Genomic DNA, 21,485 nt, shown 5'->3' on the forward strand with positions numbered 1-21,485 from the left:
CAATAGCAAACGACTGCTTCCATGCATTCTAGCAGTTGTGATAGACTCCCTCTATTCTTTTTCACCATCCTGCCATTACCATAGTGGAAAAGCATGCCAGCACTCAAGAGTATGGCCAACTTCCAGCAATGAGCCCCTGCAAACCAGCCATGGTGGGCCTGAGACAGCAGATTCGGTTTGTCACCAGAGCCAAATTGGAAGCTTTTGCAACCCTGGAGAACCTGCCAGAGTTTAAACTCAAGTGGAATAAGCTTCAAATCCCAGGTCACCTTCATTCCCACAAGAAGGCAACAGAGAAGGGCTTCCACGAAGGCCCCTAGTGAACTCCTCATGAAATATTCTGCTATTATAATCATGTATTTTATGTAGAACAGGGGTGTCAAACTCAAACAGAAACAGATACCAGAAGGCCACATGCTGACTTAGAAAGCCACAAATTAGCATTATCTCAGTTGTTTTATATTTTAATTTATTCTGTTAAACATTTCCCAGTTACATTTTAATCTGGTTTGGGCTACATGATGTAGAGGAAAAGGAGTTGGGCTTTTAAGTTAGAAGAAGCCTGGGTTAGGATCCTGCCTGCGCATTCACTAGCTGTGTGACCACATGATGTTACATAAGCACTCAATTCCGTTATAGTTCCCTCATCTTTACAATGAGGACACAACTTGTAACAATTTCCTCTCAAGACCTTTTATGAGTATCAGATGAGGTAATTTATGTAAATTGTTTTATCGGCAATTATCTCTACACTTCCTGATCTCTCCCTATCATATGACACAATCTGATACAGCGGAATGAGCCTGGATTTGGAGCCCAGAGAACCGGGCTCAAGAGCTGCCTTTCCTTACTGCTTATGTGACCTTGGGCACAGTGATCTCCAGAGCCCCCCGACTCTGACTCTTAAAGAGCAGGGCTGACAGGGCAAGGGCTTGTTTACCTCCAGCGCCCAACACTGCCTCAGCTCAAGTAGACTCCTCAGTGCTCACTGAGTCTGAAATGCTGGATTAAAAGAATCATCATCTTATTATCTTATGTAGTCACACTTCAATGTATGCCATTCAAAAGACATTTGCTAATAATCATGGTGAACATCCCACTAAGTTTATGCTTGTGTTTTTATTTCTGTATGAGCTTTAAAAATAAAATGGCCTACATTAAAATAAAAAGGGTTTGTACAAATAACCATGAACATAACCTAGATTAGAAGGAAAGAAAAAAACTGGGGGAAAATTTTGCTATAGAAAGTTTCTTGGATAAAGGTCTCATATCTCAAATATATGAATCACTCCCCAATTGATAAATGTTCAAAGGATATGAACAGGCAGTTTTTGGATAAAGAAATCAAAGCTATATATAGTCATATGAAAGACGCTCTAAATCATTTCTGATTAGAGAAATGCCAATTAAAATAACCTTGAGATTTCATCTCGCCTCACACTGGTTAAAATGATAGAAGTGGAAAATGACAAATATTGAAGGGGGTGTGGGAAAACTGGGACACTAAGACACAATTGGTGGAACCGTGAACTGATCCAACCATTCTAGAGAGCAGTCTGGAATTATGCCCCAAGAGCTCTAAAGCTGTGTACACCACAAGACCCAACGATAGCACTAGGGAGGTCTGCTTCCCAAGGTGGTCAGAACCTGTATGTTCTCAAATATCTATAGCAGCTCTCTTTGTGTGTCACAAAACTGGAAATCGAGGTGATGCCCAAGAACTGGGGAGTGGTATATTGGGGTACATGATTGTGATGGAATGTATTGTGCTGTAAGAAATGCTGAGCAGGCTGATTCTAGGAAAACATGGAAAGACTTGTATGAACTAACAAAGAGTGAAATGAGCAGAACCAAGAGAACGCTGTATTCAGTAACAACAAAATTGTTCACACAATAACTGTAAAACGCCTAAGCTATTCTGAGTGTTATAAATATCCAAGTCAACTACTATGCAGGCAGGTGCTATCTACCCCCAGGGCAAGAAAGAACTGATAAACAGAAGCACGCATAGTATGGTTTTGTGTGTGTGTGAGCACATGTATGTGAGTTTGTGTGTATACATATTATACACACACACACATCTACCTACATGTACATAATTCTGTCTGTGTCAAATGGAGGCCTTCTCTAGTGAGGGATGGCGGGAAGGGAGGGAGACAGTTCAGAACTTAAAATGTAGGGGCGGCCAGGTGGCTCAGCGAGTAAGAGTGCTGGCCCCAGAGTCGAGATGACCTGGGATCGAATCCGGGCTCAGACACTTAGCACCCACCCAGAAACATCTGGCCATGTAACCTTGAGCAAGTTACTTAATCCAGATTGCTTTAAAAAAAAAAAAAAAAGAACTTAAAATGTAACAAAGAAAAATATACAAAACAGCCAGTCCCTTTGATCACTCTCACCTTGGCAGCATGGTAAGTACTAGCTTCGAGCAAGTCTTCTCTTTTTGCTTCCTTGGCAAGCAGATTAAAGCGACTTAACATTGCAGCCTTACAAAGACGACTTGCCATTGATACTCCACTTTTGAAGGGCGAACTAAAGTGGAGGAGAAATAAAATCCACCTTGTGACTGATGAAATGATTAAACCAACTCTGCTAACATCTACTGACATGTTTCACCACACATTCAATGACTGCCTGTGGCTGAAGCAATGAACGTGCCCATAGGACACTTGAAAACATTTCGTGGCCGAGGAAGGACAATGCACGCCACCATCCCCAGTCCTTTCCTGGACCTGTTTCTTTTTAGCATAATAAGATATCAAACATGCAGGTTTGAGAAGCCCAAGTAAAACCAATGTGTCCTTTGGAGTAGAGACTCCAGTGGACTGTCTAAACCCCACTTGGGCCTGCTTCCTCCATTAGCAGAAGGGAGTGTGGCTGAGCCAGGAAGACACCCTTTCTAGAGCCCTGAGCCTTCACCCCAACCAGTTTATCTGTTCCCATTGAGGAAGGGGTCAGGTCCATCACAAGGCAACCCAGGCTCCAGAAGTGCAGAACTCTTGTGTTTTTCCTGCTGTCCTACATGCCCACAGAATACCTTGGGGTCAAGTCCTTCACCAGCATCCCCAAGGAGTCAGTCCTAAGGAAGGCAGCACAGCAGCCAGCCATCACTACCCTCTCTGGCTATAGACACGGCCTCAATATCAAAGCCTTGAATGCCTGGAAAGGCTTCGAGCAAGGCGGGAGAGCTCCTTTTAACATACATGCATGGAGCCATAGGGAAAAATGCACAAGGAATGGAACACTCACTTGAATGGCTAAGCACTGGCCAGTCTGATCTCATAACATGATGGGCATTGTATGGGAGGGCTGAAAAATGGTTTCCAACAGTGATTCCCTGGAGAGGAGGGAACTTCCTCCATCAATACATTAGGAACACTGAAAAGGCACCATCTTAAGCAGTGGCCTGGCCTGGAGCACTGGAGAAGTTCAGTCACTTGCCCAGGGTCACACAGGTAGACAGGACATGGAACTAGGTCTTCCAAACCCTAAGGCCACCTCTATCCACCACACCACACTGTTTCTCAAATGAGGCATGTGCAATTTCAAAATGAGATGACAGGATTAGGGTAGTACAGGGTTGGAGGTGAAAGAGATTTTATAATCTAATCCAGCTGGGCAGTGAGTGGATGAGGAGGAGGCTGGGGTAAGACTTGAGCTCAAACCCTGGACAAGCTCTCTGACACTAAGCCTCCTTTGGGCATCGTGTGATTAGATGAAATAAGATATACACGGAGCTTTGCAAACCTTACACTGCTATAGAAATGCTAGCTGTGATTATTAATCCAACTCCTCTTTTCATTGATGAAGAAATGCTGCCCCAGAGAGGTAAAATGGCTTGGTGCAAAGGAGGTCACAGCTCCTGAGCTAGGTGGAGCTCCCTGTCTCATCTATCGGGGTTACCTAGAGAACTAAAAAAGCTTAAAAGAGGAAGAAACTTAAAGCAAAAAACAGACCCAGCGTCACTAAGCCCTAAGAGGCTAGGGTAGGAAAAACCAAACTGCCCCTTGGAAAGCCTGGCGTCCAGGCAGAGTTGAGGTCCATGTTACTCAGCTTTGCAATGTCCCCAGAAAGCCAAGTACAGATTACTAGGGGAGCTCAGAGGCTCATGGGGCTTCTCATCTTTGGCAGAAGTAATTTCCTACCCACAGTTCTGTGAGGTAACCAGAAACAAAGAGGTGAAGGGTTAGAGGGGAGGAAACTTGCCCAGGGCCACCATGGGAAGAAACAGCAAGCCAGGTGTCCTCATTTCCAGCCTGGGGACTCTTTCCATTACATCCTGCAGTCTGCACAGAAGGCAATGGGAACAAGCTGGGCATTCAGGAAAACAGTGCCCCGTCCCCCCACCCAAGTTACAAGGGGCACTGGACAGGATGGTCCTCTAGTAGCCCTCTTCTGAGAGAAAGTAATCTGGTACCCTCGGCTCACAAAGTGAGTCTCCCAGAAGACATGGTGTTAATGGGGGAAGAGGGGGGCTGTGAGGATGCACTTGCAGAGACTGTGACTAGCCCAGCTGATGGCCCTCCCTCCATGCTGCTGTCACAGTCAGGCCAGGCTCTGTATTTGAGACCCTGACTGACCACTGTTCCACTGTGTGGAATCCAAAGGGCCCAAGATTCATTTCAGGGGTTTCTGAGTGAAGCACGACCCTTCTGAAAAGAAGTGTCTAAAGGATGACAGCACCAACACTCTCATTCATCCCTGCACCCTGGAAAAGGGGGGGTGGGGCGGCAAGGCCTCGTACCCTGGAAAAGGGGGGGTGGGAGTGGCATGGCCTAGTACTCTGGAAGGGGGTGGGGCAGCATGGCCTAGTACCCTGGAAAAGGGGGTGGGGCAGCATGGCCTCGGAACCAGGAGAATCCTGCCTCCGCTCTCATCAGCTGTGTGATCTAAGGCCAGTGCTAGGGGACCTGCCCACAGGGTGCTGGGCAGGGCACAGGAGGCCTTCAAGTGCTGCACCATTGTAAAGGATGCCAGGGGATCAAAGCTTTTGGATAAGTAAGAGGCATAGTCATCAATGGAAGCTGTGAAGCTTGTACAACAGAAAACGTGGGAGGGCTGACAGAGTCTGGGACAGGAAAACCCGAAGCTTCCTTGGGATGACTGAGGCAGGGGAGAGCAAGAGAGGGCCCCTAACTGCATGAGGAACAGATAACCAGGAAAAAGACTGGGGAAAGCTCATCAGGCTTTTCATCCATTTCCCAAGAACCTTCTACAAAAGTGTGTCCAGCCCAGAGAAGGAGCAAGTTTGAGCTGAGGAACAATACTGATTCAGCTCACAGCTGATACTTCTCACGCACTTCTAAAGCCTCCTGCTTCTGCCTGGGTGGTCTCATCTGAGGGAACCTTCATTCTAAGAGAAATCTTCCATGCAAAAGGCACATCATGTCCCAGCATACACGGCATCATCTAACAGGAAATAAAGCTGTGCACCTAACTCGGTGCCTGCTACAGAACATTCTCACTCGAATACAGGCTTGAAACTAGTTGCTATTTTAGAAAAAATGGTGCCTTGTTTTGTTTTTTACAATGAGGACCCACTTTCTAATCATGAGGTTGAAACTCTGAAGAACAGATGTGTAAGAGGATACTCTACGTCTAGTGTTAATGACACAGAACAGCCACATTGCAGAAATAAGGTGCCCCAGGGACACGGCCTTTTTAACTCTGCAGGGCTGCAAGGGGCAGGAGATTACTAAGGAAAAACCCGCTGATATTCCGTAATTTATCATCTATGACACCCATCACACAAAACTAGGCAGAGGAATTCAAAATCAACTTTCTTGGCTTAATATATAACCTTTGGAAGAAATTAAAGATTCTCACCTCTCAGTGATTTTTCCATTTATTCCATCTACAATTTCCAAAGAAATGTCCCCTTGTGCCCAATTCAGACTCAGGGACTTATGCTCCAAGTCTGTCAGAAGCGGATACACAGATGGCGTTAAGCTAATGACAGGTCTATTGACCAAATAGAACATGGGGAGCTTGGAAGTGAGCGCATCATCAACACGTTGTTTTATAGCTATCTCTAATCCTCTAGTATCACTGCAGCTTCCATCCCCTAGAAAGGGAAAAAACATTGTACAAACAAGAATGGGGCAGGCAGCACACAACAAACAAGCACTGAAGCACCTGCTACGAGCCGGGCTCTGTGCTAGGAACTGAGGGTACAGACAAAAGTGAGCCAGGGCCTGCCCTCCAGGAGCATCCATTCTAGTGGGGGAAACACCACGGAACCCACAGAAGCACCTTCACAGCATGTACCCAGTGAAGACAAGGGCATCCCAGAGGGGAGGGCACCAGGAAAGGCTCCAGGCACAAGGTGGTGCTGAAGCTAATTCAAGGATTTAGGAGGTGGGAATGAGGGAGGAAAGAACACTGGAAGCATGGGCCGCAGCTAGCACAAAGGTGCAGAGGAAAGATGATGCACCATGTGTGAGGAACAGCCAGCAGGCCGGGCCAGCTGGGGCCCAGGGGGTGTGGAGGGGAAGAGACTGGGAAGAGACTGGAGAGGGAATTTGAGGCCAGGTTGTGAGGGCTTTAAATGCTAGACAGAGGGAGCAAGGAACCGTCAACATTTAGTGAGTATTGGCTAATATGGTTAGAAATAAGACATACAATTCATTCATCTGCTCTCTCCCCTAGGATTCCCTCAACCTCACCTCCCCAGTTTTCTAGAAGCCTTCTATATCCTCTTGACCAGAACTGGAAAAGAATGTGACAGATCCCCTATAGTCATAAATCCAAAGGAATCCAGCAGTGAGATATATGCCTTATATGTTCCACAAGATAAAGATAAAAAGCCCAGGGTACCCTCTGGAGTGCCAAAAGCAGTATTAAAAAACAAAAAAGAAGAAACTGACCATCTTTTGGCAATTGTTATTTAGTGAATTCATTGCAATCATGGGTAACAGCCCACACCACTGAAAGCACAGATTCAATTAAATTCAACCATAAATTAGGCACTTACTGGCAGGCACTGTGCTAGAGGCTAGGAATACAGAGACAAAAAGGAAACAGTACTTACCTTCAAGACACTTACATTCTCTTGGGAATACACCATGGGGCCTGAGAAAAGTGAAACCACCACAGCTTGGGAAGGGAGAAGAGTAAAGTGTGCATGTATGCACACATGCAGGAAGGGGGTCCAGGAAGGATACACAAAGTGGACAGCATTGCATTAGCATCTTAAAGGAAGAACAGGATTCAGGAAAGCAGAGCAGACAAGGGCCTGCATTTCAGGCACAGGGGAAAGCTTATGTAAGTACAGGGAGGTAGGAGATGCCATGCTGAGCTCAAAGCAAGGTCCAGCTACCCTGGAAGTTAATTTAATTCAATGGACATTTCTTATGTGCCTATAATGTTCTAGGCCTTACCCACAGGGAGCATTCATTCTTTGGGGGAGATGAAAGGGAGGTGAAATCAACCCACACAACAAAGCAAATTTAAAAGTTACACAAAAGAAATTCAGGGTGGTTTTGGGGGCAGGCCTTGTGGGGGAGGTGGCCACTTGAACTGACCCCTGAAGGAAGCCAGCAGCTCAGAGGGGCCACCCGCCCAGGCAAAGGGTACAGAGGGCAAAGAACTTGCAAGGTTGTGGAAAGAGAACAGTGAGGAGGCCAGTATGTCCAAACAGTGGGTGTAAAGAAGAGAAGACAGGCTGGGGCTAAATGCTGAGTGGCCCTAAAATGCCAACAGAGAAGTTTGTATCTTATTGTAAAGGATCCAGGGAACCACCGAGGCTTCTCATGCAGGGGCCTGACGTGGTCAAACGGACACTTTGGGTACAGCGACTGGCAGCTGGTGGAGGACAGACTGGAATGGAGAAAGGCTTGAAGCAAGATAACCAATTAGGAAGCCACTGTAACTGTTTAAGCAAGAGGGGATGATGGTTTGAACCACGATGGTGGGTGTTAAGTCCAATGCAGAATGTATGAAAAAGAGTTAGGAAAATTAAGGCTGAAAAAGTGGGCTGATGGTTGGGTCAGTCAGCCAGAAAGCACTTATTAAGTACCTACTGGCCAGGATCCATGCCAAGAAAGACAAAACACTGTTTCTGCTTCCAAGGAGATCCCAGTCTAGTCTAGGGACCTGCTCAAGAGCTTTCCTAGGAATACTCCAAGCCTCAAGCTCCAACCTGGCAGACAATGATTCAGAGAGTTCAGGGCAGGGTTTTTTAATTTGGATACAGAAGCTGGTTTTTTTTTTTTTGTTTTGTTCAATCTTGGTAACTGTACTCCAGCAGAACTAGTTTCCTTTGCAATCCCATGTATTTTGCTCCACTGAAACAAAAAGGAGTTTGTAGATTCCATCTGATTGCCAAGTGGTTCCATGACCCAAAAAAGGCTAAGAACCACTGACTCAGTACACAAACTCATATGTGAGCTCTGGTGGGTAAGGGCCTAGAGCAGATAAGAAAACCAACTCTGGACATCCCATCATGAACACTGTCCCAGGTGCCCATGAAAGCCCATAGAGCCCCTGTCTTGGAGGAGCCAGATGGGGGTGGGTTCTGGCCCATGCCGGGGATCTCCTCAGATATGTGACACAATGCACTGCCTGTGGAACTTAGGGCTATGAGGAAAAGGGCTAAATGGCAAATGATGAGGAGAGAATCAGAGGAAAGGGCTAGAGTCAGGGCAGGGGACCCACAGCACAAAACACCTTTTGCTCTGGCTCCTGCTGCTGCTCCATGCTGATATACCAATGCAGCCATGACTGTATTCTGATGGGCATCCCTCTCAATGATGCAGAGCAAAGCCCACCCCCCCTCCAGGCTCCTGTCCATGAATTCAGCACAGGAGGTCCAAAGACGTGCTAGGAGCCTTCTGCAGGCCTCCTTTACAACACACAGGCCCAAAGGAGCATCAGCCACCTTTCACGCTCCCTACTCGACCAAGCTCTCATTTTGTTTTCCAGGTATACATGTCTCTGATGAAACCCACCTAATTCCCCATTGGTGACACGTGGAAACTTGCTCGTGCTTCCCACATACCTCTCCTGCCCCCTGGGCAATGCTCACCTTTAATCCTTTGTGGGCTATGCTACTCCATGATGCCCAGCCATACCATAACATTACTAGAAGAATACTGGTGTTAGAAAGACAGCCTTTGTTTCAGAGAAAAGTCTGTAGTCACTACAAGCACATACAATTCTAAAAGGCTGCACAGTTTCCAAATGCCTAGGGACAAATGCATTAGAAGATGCTGTACAATCCTTTATCTGGATTTCACATCTAATACCTTCCTACCCCAAATCAGGTCAAGAAACACGTATAAAGTTCAAAAAAAAAAAAAACCCAACAAAACAACAAAAATCTCTTCAGATGTATAGAAGGGGAGCCTCCAGGTGTTCAATGTGGGTACTGCACCAGCCAACATTTCATGCTGGACCAGGAAAGGAGACGAGACAATCCCATGGGGAGCGGCCCCTGACAAACGACCATGAGACCGTAAGAAAAACCCCAAGAAATGAGAGGCCCGCAGAGGAGAATGTGGTAACATGCTTCAAACACCTAAAACACAACGAGGTGGGAAAAGGTTTGTTCTTTGTTATTAGAGAAAGCAGTAAGAGGCCCAAGTGATTGATCGGGGGGATATGACAGCATGTCAGCACCCTGAGAACAGAAGCTGTTTTTATCTCTGTATCCCCAGTACGGATGCACAGCACAGTGCCTGACACTTCATACGATTTTTAAAATTAAATTGGGAACTCTCCCCAAGGTCCCATGTTCCTTTCAACTCCACGTCAGTAGGACCAACTGACATCTAGACTATAGTGGTAGGGTCACCTCCTGCCATTGTTCAAATAACCTAGAAAGCAATCAGGGTTAAGGAACTTGCTGAAGGTTGCACGGCCAGTTATTTCTGGGTGTGGTGCTAAGTGTCTGAACCCGGATTTGATCCAGGTCATCCCGACACTGGAGCCGGTGCTCTTGCTCGCTGAGCCACCTGGCCACCCCTAAGCAATTGGGGTTAAGTAACTTGCTCAAGGTTACACGGCCAGGTGTTTCTGGGTGAGTCCTAAGTGTCTGAGCCTGGATTTGATCCAGGTCATCCCGACACTGGAGCCAGTGCTCTTACTCGCTGTGCTACCTGGCCGCCCCAATAACCTAGAATTTCTGACAAAGCAGTTCTTTCCAGGGAAATATAAAGAAAGGGAGAGTAAGCCCAGGTTTTCACCCAACCTTTCTCTGTTTCCTTGGTTCTTGGCTACCAACAGTGGCAATCCTTACCAATTGCAAAGGGCTGAGTCACTATTAAAGGCTCATTGGCAGATCTAGAATTCATTAACATAAATGCAATACAGATAAGTATCTGTAAGGAGAAAGTCACTGTCACTGAAAAGCAAATAGCTCCCTCCACACACAAAAAGTCATGTCCCTTAATGGGCTTTGTTTCAAAATGTATTAGAAACCAAGGAGAAATAATAAGAATTTTAACAAATAAAACTTGAGGGAGGTCAACTAGACAGCCACAAGAATATACTTTTGAAAAGCTATCATTATAAATAACTACTCTTTATTTAAAAAGAAAAAAGAATGGCAATAAAACCAAATTATCTTTATACATGGGGCAGATCTACTAGGGAAAAAAACAACTTTTACAGAAGAAATCCCCCCTCCCCAAACTTTGTGTGAAATAAATAAAACTTAAAGACATCAAGAAAAGAGTCTAAATAGTAGTGAGACTGCCTATACAAAGGAAAAGAACAGGCTCCATCAAGATCAAAACCTGTAACACAATGGTTGTGTCTCCCTCCAACAAGAAGAAAACATAGAAGGGAAGGGGAGGAGAGAGACAGAGAGAAGGGGGGAAAAGGTGAGAGAGAAAGGAAGGGAGAGAGAATGCTGCTTCCATATTCCCTGGGAAGGCAGGACATGCCAGCTCCTTCTGAGGAAGTGGGAATGATGGCATCTCTGGGGAAAAACCTTTCACTCTAATATTCTCCAGGATCCCAAGAAACAGGGAATAAAGCCGTGACTTGTGCTGCTGCATGGCTGGTTTTATGTTGCAAGTGCTTTCTATAAATGAAATCACAAAGGCCAATCACAGAACTAAATACAGAAGAATCCAACTAGCAGATCTCAGGTGACCCACGGAAGGGAGGGCTTTTCATTTAAACCCTGACAACGACATTTTTTGTTTGGACCAAGCCTCAGGAATTCATTTCTTCAGTAGTCTGCTCTGATGTCTAATGACTATGACACTCAAAAGTGCTTTCTAGGATGCAACCTAAGCGTCTTCTCTTTAAGGCGGAACACTTTTCTTTTTCTTGCCCTCCCTCGGCAGAGCTGGGAATCTGCAGCTCATCCCCTTCTTCCTTTTCAGAGGGCTAAAGCCCTGGCTAGCCTCAAACTTGATGAGAGGAAGCATTCATTCTTGTCCCTTCCAAAAGAAAGGGAGACTGAGAAGAGATAAGGAAATATGACCCTTCCTCTTGGCAGAAAGGCACAATGCTCCCTACCCCCTGCCCCCAGATCACTTATCTGTGCTTAACTGTTTCCTTCGCTACAAAAGAAGGCAGAGGGAAGAATATTCAGGAAAGGTTGTGGTGTAAAAACAAAAGGCATCTACAGAGCGTTTTAAAAGAAATAAATTGCAAAACAGTCTGAACAAAAGCAGAGACTCAAAACATAATGTATATGGCCAGCTACTATAAATGACATTATTATTCACTGGGCTAAGGTTTTCAGGCCTGGGCCTCATAACTCAGAGGCAACATCACTGTTGCCAACACCTAAGACGTACAACACTAAATTCACTACACTGTTCTTGCCCACAGTAAATGCCTGACCAGGGTTTGCTGAACTCTTAACTAGTCAGGTCTGGATGGCTCTGAGGCTCACCAGCAGGCCTCCAAGCCCTGTGCTTACCCACAAGTATGCCGTTAATGTAAACGGGCTGGATGAAGTGGCTGAGCAGGGCCCCCTGCACCCCGAGCACCTCCCAGCACGTCAGCTTGTCACTGGCAGACATGCTGCTCACGCCATTGACCACCTCCGCGGGGCAGTAGACTGTGAGGTAGATCTTGCCTTCCACGGCCACATGGAGACTCAGTTCCTCATTAGCTTCAAAGGCAGATAAGGAGCGAGGATTGAGGCGTCTAAAAAGAGAACAGCGAGGGGGACACTGAAAGCACATGCCCCAAACCAGGGACTCTCCCCCCTCTCCTCAGACAGAGTCAGTCCCACCAGCCGTCCTCCTGAGCCTTTACTATCACCGAGGCTGCAGGTGCCCGCTGCCCCCCAGGCTGGCCGTGACCACAGCAGGAAGCACAGGCCCTCAGGCACCCAGGCAGGGAGGGGCTTGCAGCTACAGCGTGAGCTTTTTGGTGCAATGAGAGGGTGAGGGGGCATTTCAGTTATTATTGCAGGAGCAGAAGCAGCAGTGATCACGGAGGGAGGAGTGGAGTGAGGGACCAGTGTCTGGGGGGCAGGCAAGGAGAATACTCAGGGCTGCTGTAGCTCACAAGTCGTCAACCATGTCTGAGGAGGAGAGACGGAGATTATTCTGGGATGTCCCAAAGGAGAGCTTTCCAGCTGCTTCTAAAATACATGCTAACACCTGAAAAGCACTTACAGTTGTGACTTAATTTGAGCAGATCCTTTTGGCAACTGGTTCAAATACAGATAAATGTTGATACTCTGCTTCAAAGTGAGGAGATTAGAAGCTGGCTCAGTACAAAATATTGATTTTTCCATCATAGCAGGGTTTTTGCTATAGAAGAGCAGAAGTTGTCTATAGAAGTACCTAGAATAAAGCAAGGAGACCCTCAGGAGGAAGAACGTGTCCAGGGACACAGTGTGCTCAGGACGTGTGAGTGAGACTCAATCTCCAGAGTCTGCCATTCAATCCTCCACACTCCCGTACCATCTGACCTGCCCGTCCACATTCAGTGCTGACCCCAGGTATGTATCTGCCGCCCCCTCCCCTCTCTAATAACTCTAGGGTGAAAGCCCACCCACACCTTCCAAGGCCCAGATGAAGGCTCCTTCCATGAAGTCTAGCCCAGGCAGGCTTGGACTTTCCCTTCTAAGATCTTCCAAAGTACCATATAATGATCTCATTCTGTCCATATGTGGCATCCCATTGCCCACAACCTTGACCCTCGAAGGTCCACAAGGCAGGTGCATAAGGCACACTTATCTCCGTATCTGCCCAAGAACTAGCACAGCACCAGTTCACTTGGCTCGTCTGTCTCCCAACCTGCCCCCCCTCCACATAAAATCCACCCCCACCCCGCTTGCTCCTCTGCCCCACCACAGCCTTCTTGTAAAAATGGCCTTTTTCAGTTAGGGCAAGCTCCTTTTCCCCTGGCCCCCTCCCCCAGCACCTGCCTGGGAGAGCCAGAGGTCTGCCTCTGCTGCCAGAGGCCACAAAGGGCTTTTTCCTACGGCAGAGGCAGAAGCCCATGAGGGTAGAGACAGGCTGACCGCCTTAAGTAGATTAGCCCCTACCACGCTCAACATGTCAGGCTCAGACACGAAAACATCGTCACAAGGAGGCAGATCTAGCGTTGAAATACGGCCCCTCCAAAAATCACTTTTACTGGGAAAATATTCTAAAAGGCAATAGCAGTTGAATGAGAATGTAAACCAGTATGAGCTCAGAATGGAAATAACATGGGGAGAATAAATTGATTTTAATGAATGTGTGACATCTGGTCTTAAACCCAAAAGGGACAAGCATAAAATGAAGTGTCAAGCCATTTAAAAAAAGAAAAATATCAACCAAAAATAAGTGACGATGCAAAGAACATCAAAACAGAAGATAAGCACAAGGACCTCTTCTTTGTCTTCTTTATATGACTGTACTAAGGAGCCTCAGCTGCAAAGATGGTCTTTCCCAGGTTCCAAAGGAGCCGCTGAGCAGAAGGAGCCACTGCAGTCTAGAGATGGCCCCCAAGTGATGGGAGAGGCCAAGTGAGGTGAGAAAGAAGTCTGCCTGACTCATCCTGCCACAGCCCCAGCCCTGCAGGAGCCCTGGATCACACTACAGACAACGAGCTCCCCGCCACGGGAGGCTGGCCTCACCTGAGCAGAGAGCGCCTGGCAGTAACCACAGCATGGGTGTCGTGAAGCACACGCCCATCCAGCTTGATGCACTGGCTGTAATTGTATTCCCCCGTGCCCACGGCTACAACTTCATGCTGTCCAGCTGAAAAGGGACACGTCAACAACAGAAGTTCATTTTTTGGCTCTCTCTTTCCTTGTATTTACTTTTTTATTTACAAATACTTTAAGGATCCATGACTTTGAATGCATTGTTTCCGATTTCCCACTGTCCCTACACATTTAAAGTTTGTCAAATAAACTGGCCAAAGAAGATGGGAGAACAGCGAGCCCTGTGAGCCTGGCTTCTGTGTCCTCACCGGTTTAACTAAACAGCAGCCCTGAGGGGAGGACAGACATAAGCCTCACCATACTGCTGACGATAATCAGAGCAGAGCAAAAAGCCCACACTCTGGAGGGCTTTAACATGCACTGAGCCTCACAGCTACTCCAGGATGTAGATATTAGTTTTTCCATTTAACAGAGGAGGGAAATTATGGCAGAAGTGACTTGCCCAAGGTCACCTATGATAAAGTGTCTGATGTGAAACTAGGCCTTGCCATTGCCAAATCCAGCATTCTGTCGAAAGAGGTAGAGTTGGGTAACATCATCTCCTCTCCCTAAAACATACATAGGCCTATGTCCATCAGTCAGGGAATGGCTGAACAAGCTGGGGCAGATGAATGCAATGAAATGCTATTGTGCTGTAAGAAATGATGAGCAGGTAGTTTTCAGAAAAACCTGGAAAGACTTCTATAAATTGATGTGAGTGAAGTGAGCAGAACCAGGTGACACCGCACACAGCTACTGTGAGATGGGAGATGACTCTGCTCTGCTCAGTGATGCAAGGCTCATGAAGGAAAACGCCAAGTGCGTCCAGAGACAGAACTGAAGGCGGGCTGTGTGCTCTCCTTCTCTTTTCTTGTGGTTCCGCCCATTCTTCCCAATTCTCCTTTACATCATGACTAATGTGAAAATGTGTTTGTTATGAATGCCTATATGAGACTGCACGCCGTCTTGGAGAGGGAGAAACACAAAATTCAAAATCTTATGGAAGTGAATGTTGAAAAAATAATTAATTAAAAAATAAAAACACCAAATAAAGGCCAATACAGAATTTAAAAAAAAAAAACATATATAGGCCTCCTCCATCTTGAAAAGCCTTTTCCTTGGCCCTGGTAGGCCAACCCTTCCTTCTGCTAACAAACTCCTCAAACAGTATTTTCACACACTGCTTCAGTTTCCTCTCCACCTTCATCTTCCTCATCCTTTACTATTTACAATACTTCTCCCTATCAGGACCAGGCTAAATCCATCAAAAACCAGCTTCCTCAATATTTTCTAGCTCTTGGTGCTACCACATCACGCACGCACACGCACACACACACACACACACACACACACACACACACACACACACACATGTGCGTGCGCACCCTTCTCTGCAAAGCCAACGTGTATAATCTGTGCAGCCCTGCACACGAGCCACTGTGCGGGATGTGGGACTGTTTTGTGTTACGCCAGAACAAAATTCCAGCCTGGTGGCCCTTTGGTAGCACAAGAGCTGGGGCCACAAAGCCCCAGATGACAGGGCCTCCCTGTCTAGGAGTCTGGTGCCTGGTCCTCTCCCCCAACTTGATTTTTTACCACTTCCAACCGCACCATCAGTTCTAGAGTGAGGCCTCATGTTCTTACAACAAGGCTTTTCCTTGAAATTACTCTCCCTTTTCAAACAATGTCTTTTCCTCTCCTGACTATCTATACCAAACCCACCAAACCCAGCGATTGACACAGGAACTTCTCTAGGCTGACACACTTCTCAGGCAACCTGGGGGGCTCCTCATACTAAAGTCAGATTTCATGCAAATGCTTCCTCACCTTATTAACTCACTGCAGCTAAGAACTCCCCACCTCAAGAAGTCCTCCAGCCTGAGCCACTCCAACAGTTAGGATTACAGCTGTTTAACACTACACTTGTCTTATGTGTCTCTCAAGGCCAGACTGGACTTAACTTCTCTGTTAAGCCTTCCCTAAGTACTCCAGACCTCAGGGCATCATTTTCTAAATTTCTACCACTATTCAAGTGGGTGCCACAGAATTTAGAAATTGCTGCTTCACATAGTATCATGTCTTCATAAAGCTCTCTGAGAACAGGGTGCAAGTATGACACCACCATCTCTGTAATTAATTCCTCATCCCTATTCTGCACTCCAATACTTCATTATTTCTGAGGAACATCCATTTCTTTGGTTTCACAAAGCCAAAATAGGAAATGAACAGAACTGGCCTTAGAGGAGTTATGTAAAAGGCCATAAAATGAAGACGCTGCCCAACAAAGCTGGAGAGCATCCAAGTCAAGACAAACATTCTTTCAACCTTTACAACCTTTCAAAAACAGGAATTGTTTGGGGCAGCTAGGTGGCGCAGTGAATAGAGCACCGACCCTGGAGTCAGGAGGACCTGAGTTCAAATGTGGCCTCAGACACTTAACACAAAAACTAGCTGTGTGACCTTGGGCAAGTCGCTTAACCCCAACTGCCCTCCCAAAAGCAAAAACAAACAAAATAAAAATAAAAATCCAGGAATTGTTCTTCTCTCAGTTTAAAATGAGGAAAACAGATTATAAGGTGGTTTCATATTTTTCTGTGGGCCAGGATATCTTAGCAGGTATGACACCTTTGGTCTTCAAGCCCTCTGTCTAGGACTTGCCAAATTAGTCCATGGCCTAATTTTGGTTCCATCAGACTATGGCTCCCCCTCCCCTCACAGCCACTTTACTCCCCATCGTTGCTAACACTGACAGCAGCAGTGATGGCAGCCAAGGGGGGGGGGGGGGTTGGTACTGCAGGACAAAAAGTTAAAGGGCAGTGAGGGCCACTGTGGGGCAGAAGCCCAGATGTATCTGTCAACATGTCACTGAATTACAGTTCAGTCCCTGACTTCATCAGGCAGAATAAGACCAGACATTTTCAGTCTTTCCCTTTATATCTCCATCTTCCAATCAGACTTACCTCTTTCAATTACAAAAGCAGCCAATGAGCTGCTACAATTCCGATATTCTGAATGCTTGGCAGTCAGACGATTAAAGGTGTCCTTAATTGCCTCTGAGATCGTTGCATGCTGGATATGCCTCCCTTCTAGGAAGAAAATATCAAAAACAACACAAACTGGAATCTCAACCTTGCCCAGTCTGGGGATCTTCATCATCAATTTTATTTGCACCTTATCATGAACATGAACACAGCACAGACTGTGATTTGGGTTCTAGGATGAGTGTAGCAATCACAGCTTTCATTTACAAGTCTTCATTAACATCCCAATTGTAATTAACGATATTAGGCAAACCCCAAGTCACCAATATCTGAAAAAGACATTAAAAGCTGTGACCTTCTGTCATTAAATTAGTATCATTAAAGGAGGTTCAAAGATGAAAACATCTGAGGCTGATGTTTTATACCAGCCTTAGGAAGAACCAACACAGAACTTCCTCCCTATGGAGGGATGCCAACATTGGAAGGATCACTTACGGAAGCAGGAAGAGAATTAACCCAACAACAGCAACCCGGAAGGTGTCACATAAGGGCTGCAAATTCAATAGCTCTCCAAAAGGCCTGGTTCCCTGCTCCCCTGTCTACAGGAACATCAGAAACAGCTTAGTGCTTTCCTTCATCCAGTCCTCAGTAATGTCCAACGGTGTCACACAGGATCAGAAGGGGCCCCTGCACACCCTGTTTAGCCCTCACACCTGAGGCTTCCTTTAAGAGAAAAGCCCTGAGCACTGAGTATAGGAAAACCCACTTCATGGCACACGCCTCCCCCTGTATGATGCCACTTTGCAGAAAAGCATCCCAAGCAAAAGTCTGGGGTGAGGAACCCCACTCACATCATTCTCCTGGTGGGGAAGCAATGTGAAGGAAAAAAAAAATTCCTGATAAACTGGAATAACCAGGAATCAAACCCAATAGCCACACTTGGAAAATAAATAAGGTTGTCTAGAAAATGTACCAGATTGAGTCCTGATCAGGAAATCCAAGGAAAAAAATTACAGCGGGTTCTATTTCCAGCCCAGGTCAGCCCAGGGAGGCAGACAGGTGTACGAATACTGAGGACCAAGATGTGCTTAAGTACATTATGCAAAGCCTTCCAGCTCAAGAACAAAGCTGGGTGCCAGGTTGGGAAGAGGCCTCAGAGCCGCACCAAGGGAGAACCAGAGCCAACTAACAGCTGCCACTCACTGTCTACTTCTAAGTCACACACCTAGGGTAGGTCTGATGAGTATACCTTACTGAAAAGAAACAAGAGAAGGTCAAGGGGGACAGACTTGGGAAAGCATGGTATATTAAGAAAACACAGCCATGCAATGAGATCCAGGGACCAGAGAGCCTGAATCATAATGGACAGCACGTGGATGAAGGTCACTGGAGGAGCAAACAGAAGTGATTTTGTGAAGAACATACTAGAGTTTACCTGGACAGAAAGACCAAAGAGCTGGAGACTCTGGGAAAAATATCAAAGGCAGGGCAAAGACACAGGATACAGGAGCACAGGGAGCTTCAAGGACCCAGGCCTCCACTGGAGCTTTCTCTCTTTGCTAACAACGGAGCAGCTCATATTTTGATATGCCTTAGTAATCACTGTATTCTTTGAAAGATGGAGGTGCTAGCAAGGAGAAGCCCCATTACAGATAGGATTTTTTGGACGGAGACCTCCGCTGAAGTGCGACATTGACAAGCTAGGAAGTGGCCAAAGGAAGAGTCCTTCTTCAGTTTGGCTCAAGAGAGCAGAACCAGAGAAATGGGTACAAGTTACAGCAGATAAATTCAGGCCAGATGACAAGAAACATCTCCTCACAATGAGAACTGCCCCAAAGCGGAGTGGCTCAAGCTCCCTGTTCTTCAAAGCCTTCAAGCAGAAGCTGCACACGGCACTCATCAGGTATGACACAGGCAAGACTGCTTTCCTCTGGGGGTCGGATGGAACTGCCACTGAGATCCTTCTCCACCCTCCCATCCCATGATTCTGTGATGTGAATGCAAATGACGAGATACACAGGAATAGAGACCACCTGGGACTTCATGGGTGTGGGGCACGCCTAGATGAGCAAACTCCCTCCGCTAAAGCAGGCTGCCACCTTCCCTGAAACAGAGAATCTCAAAAAGACTAGAGAGCAAGTGAAGTGGCCGGCTCGAGACACGCAGCCATGCCGTGCTGGGCAGAGGACCTGGAGCCAGGGCCTCCGGGCTCCCAAGAGCTTGCTGGCTAACTCAAATGCACCCTCTGCACTGTCCCGCCCAACCTCCCACACACAAGAAAGGAGAAATACCATTTAAGACAATAACAAAATGTAACAGATATTTAGGAGTGAGCTTACCAAGACAGATGAGACAGTCACGTACATTTAAATATTTGTTCAAATTGTTGGAATAAAGAACTAGATATGCCTTGAGAGGTACTCCATGTGCATAAGTGGGTAACACAAACGTATGTTAACAATACAGCCCAAAATAATCTACACATTTAATGTTGTATTAAAATTCTAGTGGGTTACACTTCATAGAGAAAATAACAAGAAAACTAATATGAAAGAACAAAACATCTATAACAAAAGAACTAATAAAAAAGTTAGAAAAGGTAGAAAAGGGTTCAGGCATTGTTGAATCTCAAATTATGGCATAAAGCAACAATTATCAAAATTAGATGTTACCAGATAAAAAACAGAAAAGTCAAAAAGTGAAGGAGAAAAGATTGACAACCAAATGTATTTAGTAGTCTAGTATTCAATATATCACAAAATACAAATGACTGGGAAAGGAATTTATTAATCAACAAAACTGCTTGGAAAATACAGCAATTTTGCTTTTAAAGACCAGAATATTAAAGACTAAAATCTCTGGTCTTTGAAATCCAGAATTTTAAATCAGATAGCATAAATTCCTAAAAGACTAACAGTATAAAAGTAAAAGTCATAACACGAAAAAAAGAGGATAACAGAAGATTGTATCTTTGAGAAATATGGAGAGGGAAAAATTCCTCATCAGCCACCATTTAGATAACGTTATAAGAAAAGTTTGAATAGAGAAACAAAAAGCTTTTGCACAACTAAAAGTAATACAACTAGAATAAGAAAGAAACTAGAGAGAAGTGGGGGGGGGAGAGATCTTTGGATTAAACATCTCTAATAAAAGACAGTCATCCAAAAATAAAAAAGAAATTGAAATATGTATGAGGCATCCTGTGACAAAAATCGCCAGAGTATGAAGCAACAGTTTTCAAAAAAAAACTGTAAATAATCACTTAAAAATGTGTTTATAAGCCCTGCCCAAAAAGCAGGTTAAGAGCTTAGCTATGGAAAAAAAAAAAGCACTCCAATTCAGGAGTTCAGGCCAGAAAGGTGAATAAACTGAGAAGATGCCAACCACCATAAAGAATTCAGTGCACAGACTTCTGGGTTGTATGACCTGCACAATGGAGAATCAGATATTTTCTCCGTTCCTCATGACCTTTTAAACCTCCATAAAAAAGGAATTCTGAGTCAGAAATAAAGCAATTTCAGCATTCTCCGCAGTCCAAGACAGCAAGAACCCAAATAAGGTAAAAACTCAAGGTACAGCAGCAGCCTCACCTTGTCACCAAACACCCCTCCTTCCACCGCCCTCCACACTTCCCACAGTAGAGCTGCAGCACAACGGATCCAGGGCTCCTTCACCAGACTCTATGCCCATCCCCGACTCCCTCTATAGACTAGGAGATCCAACAGCAGAAATATGCTCAGGTGACAGGGGCAGCATTCCATGGAGCTGGGCAGGAGAACTGAGGAACAGGATACATGGGGTTTGGGGGTAGGGGGAGGTCTTATGGCATTCCACCAAGTATGAGGGGAAGAGCCCATCAAATGAGAGGGGATAAGAACCTGAGTATGGGGGAAAAAAAGACTGAAATCATAAAAGATCTCAAGCAGAAGGAAGCTCATTTAAAGACGCTTAAATATCAGGAGACAAAACAACAGGAGAGAGATTAAAAACAGAAAGAAAAATGTCCTCCAGATCAAGTAAAAGAATTCAGGCATCTACGCACAATACTACAAGACAAAGGAAAATGGATCAATAACTGATGACACAAAGAATACTGTGGATTTTGAGAACATGGAACCATAACACACTCTTCCAGAATTGGTAGAAAAGCACAGAGAACAAAACTGTCCAAACAAGGTGAGAGAGAAGAGAGCATAGAGTTCTACTTGACTGCTTGGCTGAGAAGGGGAAAAAGAAATAACGAGATAAAAGCAAACAAGAAAAAGGAACTAAAAAAAAAACACACAAAATTCCCCAAATAGGTAAAGTGATAACAAACAGAAGGGGAGGTTTAAGGATGAGGGGAAGAAAGCAGGTAAGAACAGGGATGCTTCAAAATAGATTAAGCTAAAATAACT

General features: G+C 45.6%; 1 protein-coding gene across 1 annotated transcript in view; it reads right to left on the minus strand.

The window, feature by feature from the left end:
* Positions 1 to 21,485, minus strand: part of ADAD1 (adenosine deaminase domain containing 1) — a 56,236-nt gene that overhangs the window by 13,094 nt on the left and 21,657 nt on the right. The window contains exons 6-11 of the mRNA XM_069104873.1: positions 17,068 to 17,193; positions 14,039 to 14,162; positions 12,585 to 12,755; positions 11,879 to 12,108; positions 5,827 to 6,064; positions 2,400 to 2,532 (exon numbers count right to left, since the gene is read on the minus strand). Of these exons, the coding sequence (XP_068960974.1) occupies positions 2,400 to 2,532; positions 5,827 to 6,064; positions 11,879 to 12,108; positions 12,585 to 12,755; positions 14,039 to 14,162; positions 17,068 to 17,193 (1,022 nt within the window). The remainder of the gene's footprint in view (positions 1 to 2,399; positions 2,533 to 5,826; positions 6,065 to 11,878; positions 12,109 to 12,584; positions 12,756 to 14,038; positions 14,163 to 17,067; positions 17,194 to 21,485) is intronic.

The sequence above is a fragment of the Petaurus breviceps genome, unplaced genomic scaffold (genome assembly GCF_028583685.1).
Source record: "Petaurus breviceps papuanus isolate PSGF00001 unplaced genomic scaffold, PetGlider_PUasm1.0 689, whole genome shotgun sequence".
Taxonomy (NCBI): Eukaryota; Metazoa; Chordata; class Mammalia; order Diprotodontia; family Petauridae; genus Petaurus; species Petaurus breviceps.